The sequence below is a fragment of the Galeopterus variegatus genome, unplaced genomic scaffold (genome assembly GCF_000696425.1).
Source record: "Galeopterus variegatus unplaced genomic scaffold, G_variegatus-3.0.2 Scaffold11108, whole genome shotgun sequence".
In the NCBI taxonomy this organism is placed as follows: Eukaryota; Metazoa; Chordata; class Mammalia; order Dermoptera; family Cynocephalidae; genus Galeopterus; species Galeopterus variegatus.
Window position 1 is genome coordinate 6,402 of NW_007737219.1, and position 6,031 is coordinate 12,432.

At 42.3% G+C, this 6,031-nt stretch overlaps 1 protein-coding gene across 1 annotated transcript in view; it reads right to left on the bottom strand.

Annotated features, from left to right (window-relative positions):
- Positions 1–394: 394 nt before the first annotated feature.
- The window catches only part of LOC103610413 (chromosome unknown open reading frame, human C1orf21), a gene marked incomplete at its 5' end in the record, with an annotated part of 31,601 nt that continues 25,964 nt past the window's right edge, over positions 395–6,031 (bottom strand). Inside the window, 2 exons of the mRNA XM_008594590.1 lie at positions 395–745; positions 860–3,058. Of these exons, the coding sequence (XP_008592812.1) occupies positions 3,020–3,058 (39 nt within the window). The remainder of the gene's footprint in view (positions 746–859; positions 3,059–6,031) is intronic.

Consider the following 6,031-nt stretch of genomic DNA (forward strand, 5'->3'; position numbering starts at 1 on the left):
CAACTCTACGACTTGGAGTACATGAGGTGTGTGTCATCCAGCTGTAAATCTCGTTGACAGTCCTGCCCCACTCACTGGCCACTAGGCAGCTGGATTTCCAATTGCAGCCGGCGCACAGCCAGCCTATCAACCCTCTCTTCTAAATGCTTTCCAGCCATTTCACATTATTCTTGTAGCTCCATCCACCAGGCCATTTCTATGTCTCCCTCCTTCCATCTCCCTGAGTCCCCCAGACACAATAACTAGCAGAATGCACTGGCACGTACATCGGATTATTCTTTTCATTGTGTCTGAGACAACCTGCTTAATGTTCAGACATACAGGGAAGAAAAGGCAAAATATTTTTGCTTTAGACCCTTTCAGAAGGTATAAAAAAATGAAGTACCAACCCAAATCACTTGACGATTTTATGATTAAAACCAACAAATGGAAAACAGAGTTTTGGGTGTTGCCAACACAAACAAGCAATTTATGCCAACCTGCTCAACCACCCCACTTCTCGGATCTATTTCAAGAGGTACCGAATGTGTCTGAAGATGACATCACTTTTGCACATCAAAGATGACCCAGTGTTCAGCAAGGAGACAGAACTCCAGGTGGAAAGCCACTGGCTCATGGGAACACCACGTCCGGTTTTATTAACACTCGAAAGTCAGGTTCCCAAGAAACGCTTTGGTTCTGTGAACATGTGTAACATGTCAAAATGTTCAAGGTAACTGAGGAAAATGACACGAGCATGTTTCACCTTTGGGTAAGGGATGGTGACTTTCCAGGAAGACACTGTTGGAGACACTGGGAGGGGAGTCGGATGGAAGACGTTTAGCATTTGCTTCGGGAAAATGACACGAGCATGTTTCACCTTTGGGTAAGGGATGGTGACTTTCCGGGAAGACACTGTTGGAGACACTGGGAGGGGAGTCGGATGGAAGACGTTTAGCATTTGCTTCGTTCTTGTCTGAGAAGAACAAGAAATCCTGGAAGAGGTCCCCCATGGAACTGTAAGCACAGTCCCCAGTGCACAAGTCTGCGGTGGGGCTGAGCAGTCACTACAGTGGTGGAAGCTATTTTAGTCACTTGGCCAAAAACCATCCAAGAGGAGGGAACTTAAAACCCCAGATGACTTGACTCTCCCTGCATTTTTCTCCTTGAAGCAGGATAAAAAGCCTCAAATTTTGGCTGCAAGTCTATTTATGTAACAACCACAGCTGCTCCCCAAAGTAGCTGCTGCTGGCTGAAAGAGTGAAGGGATTTAGTTGCTAACACGTGAGTCCATTTTCTACAGCACTCGACTGCGTTTCCTTCCCCTCGTGTTTGCTGACCCAGGTCTAAAAGGAGAGGAGGACTCTCAGCATTAGCACATCCACGGTGCCATCGATTACGTGGACGGATGTTAAAGTCAAGGCTCCTCTTCTCAGCAAGAACAAATTCAACTCTTTATTCTATTCTGTGGCAGGTGACCTCTTGACTACCCTGACCACCTAACTACCCACCTTCAGAGGGTGGCCATGAAGCTGATATCTAGGCCCCCCAAATTCACAACCCCAAAAGAGAGAAACATACAGTGCTACTTCTGCACTGTGGGGGGACAAACACAAACCTAGACTGCTGGCATCACATTTAATAGGGTGCCCTCCCCCGAAAGTAACAAAGGGAACCCTCATCAAAGCGATCAAACGTGTTAAAAAAATACAAAAGTTATTTTCTCCTTTTGATTGCTATCTACTTGTGACAATATTTGTTAAAAATATTACTTCTGTATTTGAGAAGAGCTCACTCTCTTCGTATAGTATGGAAAAATAAACTCTACTGAATACACAGTCAACATTCCCACCACTGCCAGGGGCTGTTGGCTTTCGTATCTCCAAATATCATCACCAGTGTAAATGTGCTACGTTTTCGAGTAGGCAGACACTTTTCACTGTATTATCCAGTGCTGGACCTAAGAGAAAAAAGGGGAGTGGCAAGGCTTAGGTAGCATTTTGAAGGGGCAGAATTATGAAATAGGATGGCCTATTTGCTAACAAAATGAAAGGTAACAGGGTGGTTTCAGGACCTCCTAAAAATTCATGGGATGTCCCCTCATCTCTTCTGACCACTTATAGCCCTGGTAATGCTTGGTAGATTATTGATGAAAGGGCAGGGAGCCATTTAGGCTCATTATCAGCATCACTGCAAAGGAGGGTTCAACTTCCGCACCCAGGATCATCTTAAAACACTGAGCTGGATGAATGGGAGAAGACAAGGATACATAAAAACAGTAAAATGTTTATTTTTTTTTAGAAAAAAAAAGTGAGGAAGAGGGATTCAAAATGATTGTGATCACACTTCCATCTGCATCTGAGCAAAGCCAATGTTGCAAGCTTAATCCTTGATTAAGATACCTGTTAAATGATCAACCTGCTGCTCACGCCTATGTCACTTCCAGGAGTCATGTCACAACATGCTTTTAATTGATAATAGCTTCTCTACTTTTTGTGAGCAGAGAAACAAGGCTTGCCATAGCAATCATCCCATCTCCAAAGCTCAGCATTGCCAGTGAGAAGCAAGGCTCAGTCCGTCTCTGGACCACTCGGGAGAGACGGGGAGGAAGGAAAGAGGGCAGGAGATGCTTGTGTTAGAAGCGGAACCACCTAGAGCAGAAGTCTGATATCTGAGTTCGCCACTACCTCATCTTATACAAAATAGGTTGGAGAGCCTCTGTAAAACCAACAGTATGTTTAAAGTGAAACTGCAGAAGTTTGCTGCATACCTGGACACAAGAGAAGTGAAAAGTTGCAACAAGTTTGAACTAGCAGCAACAAAGAAAGTTCGGTAACAGTTTTTTGTTTGTTTTGTTTTTAGCAATATTCCTTTGCAAGTTCGTTAAGAAACACTGTAATTTAATGGGGCATACGATATGGAACGATCTTCTTTTGCTATAGTGTTGTTCATTGAAGAGAACCGACCTTTGCAAAGATTTCAACTGGGGTGTAACCTATTTACACAGTAGGAGCTCCTGGTTTGAGTGGCAGAATTGGTGCTATGTGATATCCTCTTCTTCCGAACAATAATCCCGACCCTTGGAGGAAAAAAGAAAAAAGAACAATGTGTGAATGAGAAATTCAAATCACAGCCTGCAACAGTTACTTGTAGTCAATTTTCTCTCAGTATATGAGGGCACTTCAAAAAGCTCGTGGAAAATAAAATCGAAAATTAACACAAATCTCCATGAACTTTTTGAAGTACCCTTGTATGTCTCTTTGCAGCAGAATCCAGGCTGTATCCATGATTAGTGGACACAAGGTAGGTCGATCATAAACACACATTGGCTGACTTATAAGCCATATACACCTCAACGCATAAGAGTTTTACCAAGCCCCAAATAACCTCTTACTTTATATTTGTAAGAATTTATACTACCAACAGGCGTATACAAGACTCAGCCTTTCACCAAGAAATTACCAAATGGACAATCCTTTCACGAGACCAGTTCTTCATCAGGAAGAATGAACCGGTCACTTTCAGTTGTTAACATTCTACAGCTACATCCACACGCTTGGAACTTAAAATTTTACAGAGGGAGACTGTATAATCCAGGGATGCCTTAGTTTTAATTTCTCTAAAATGGATTTAAAAAACAAGTGAGGATTCATGGAACACATATAACATGTCTAGGACCATGCTTGTTATGTGTGGGATGCATCAGAAAGGCAAAGATACTTTTAATTCATTTGCTAACAAGTTACTTGAAGGATGAGGGACTATATACAATGGTTACTTTTGAACATATTTTATCCCCTCTCCACTAGGCTATACAAGGATACTTCAAAAAGTTCATGGAAAGATTTGTTTTATCTCACAATTCTATTTTTCCATGAACTTTCTGAAGTACTCTCATATACTCTATGAAGACATCGTGGGGACTGGGCTTTAGGCTCCACATCTGACCTAGCTGGGTTGTCTTGGTCAAAAACATGCAGTTTTCCTCCTTGGTCTGTAATGTGTCTTTTTTCTCACAATTCTATTTTTCCATGAACTTTCTGAAGTACTCTCATATACTCTATGAAGACATCGTGGGGACTGGGCTTTAGGCTCCAAATATGACCTAGCTGGGTTGTCTTGGTCAAAAACATGCAGTTTTCCTCCTTGGTCTGTAATGTGTCACCGATAGCACAGGACAAAAGCACCTATCCTGCCTGCATCACAATGTCATAGATCAGGGCTCTGTACAAAGTCAGGTATTATTATTATTATTATTTGCGTCCTTTGCCTTTTTCTTTTTAAACAAATACTACATGTCTAATTTGGGGGGAAATGTTCTTTTAAAAACAGAATTTTCAAAATAACTGAAACATTTCTAAAAGTACTGTGCGTCCTTTGCCTTTTTCTTTTTAAACAAATACTACATGTCTAATTTTGGGGGAAATGTTCTTTTAAAAACAGAATTTTCAAAATAACTGAAACATTTCTAAAAGTACTGATACTTAAAGACAATAATAATCAAATGTATTACATGTTTTTTTGTCATATTATCTGTGTATCAGAAATATTCCACATTTTCCTAATATTTAAGCGTCATCATAATGAATAATTGTACCATGTGGCTGAGTGCTAATCCTGGCTCTGTGACTTACTAGCCCTGGGATCTTGAACAAGTTACCTCCGTGTCTAGGCTTCCTCATCTGTAAACTGAAGATAACCACAGAACCTACTTTACGGGCTATTGAAGATTGTGTTAACAGTAATAACATGATTAAATAGTGCCTGGCACATAATTTTATCTATGATGTGTACACACACATATGTGTTTGATAAATAAAAATAATCTGCTAACAGTGAAGTCTCCAGGCTGGTGGAAGCAGGAGGCGTCATCTATTCCCGTGCTAAATGGCCCCAGATTGCTTGTTGTCTTAGCATGATTCACTACTTGGCATGTTTTGGTTTCCTCTATCATCAGATTGCTACCTCCCACCCCTGCTACTCGCAGTGACCAGTGTCATCTTCAGGCTTGTTTTACTTGCTGCATAAAAACTTCTTCCGGGCAGAGAAACAATATTCCTGAGAAGAGAGAAGTCTACTTAGCATCCTCCATAAACAGCCTCCCTGGTGACACTGCCAAGCAGACAGGCCACTCAGGAGACACACTCTGAGTCACCTGTTGGAGAGCTGGGAAGGAGACTTCCAGGTCTCTGACCATTGGGAGTTTATTTTCCAATGTGGGAAATAGGACACATACAAACCTATCAACACGATGCTATAAATATCAAATGACACTCTCCAGTATCCTCAACTCACAAGGCTCTTGGCAGCAGACCTGCAATTGAATGCTGGCATTCAGGTGGAGACGGAAGGCAGGGCTCGTGGAGTTTCACGGAGATTTTATTAGGAAAGGAAATAGGACACTTTCAGTGTATACATGTATATACCCACTGTTGTTTGACATTGGGCAAATCACCCGGCTTTGCTTTCCTGAGGATAATGATGGTCTCTGTCCCATAGGGTTGTGATCAGGACTAAATGGGAAAAACAGAGTGTCTGGCAGGTAGTCAACAAGTGTTAGCTGCTGCTACTATTACTATCACTACGACCACTACTATTACTGTAATGGCTGTTATTGTAAAGCCTGTTTGTTCAGTCCCCTGACACGGGAATAGGGACCTGCTTTCCTGTGGCTGTCAGGTGAGTGAAGACTGTGGTTATAAGCTGTGATCTGACTGGCAAAGGGAACCCTTCCTCCGACCTCAGCCTCGTACCCCAGACAGGCCAGAACTCCATGTACACAAATAAAGCTTCCAGGGTTGAAACCAGAGTCCCTTCCCTTCTTACATCTAAATGAGGCCACGAATCAAAGCAAAGACTCAGCCAGTGAATATGGGGTTTAGAGGCACCTCATCCATGAGGAAGAACTGGGAAGCAATGACAGATACACACACACACACACACACACACACACACATAGACACACACACACGCGCACACACACACACATAGACACACACACGCACACAAGAACTGGCACACTCACTGATAAAGCAGCGTCTCCAACTCTGTG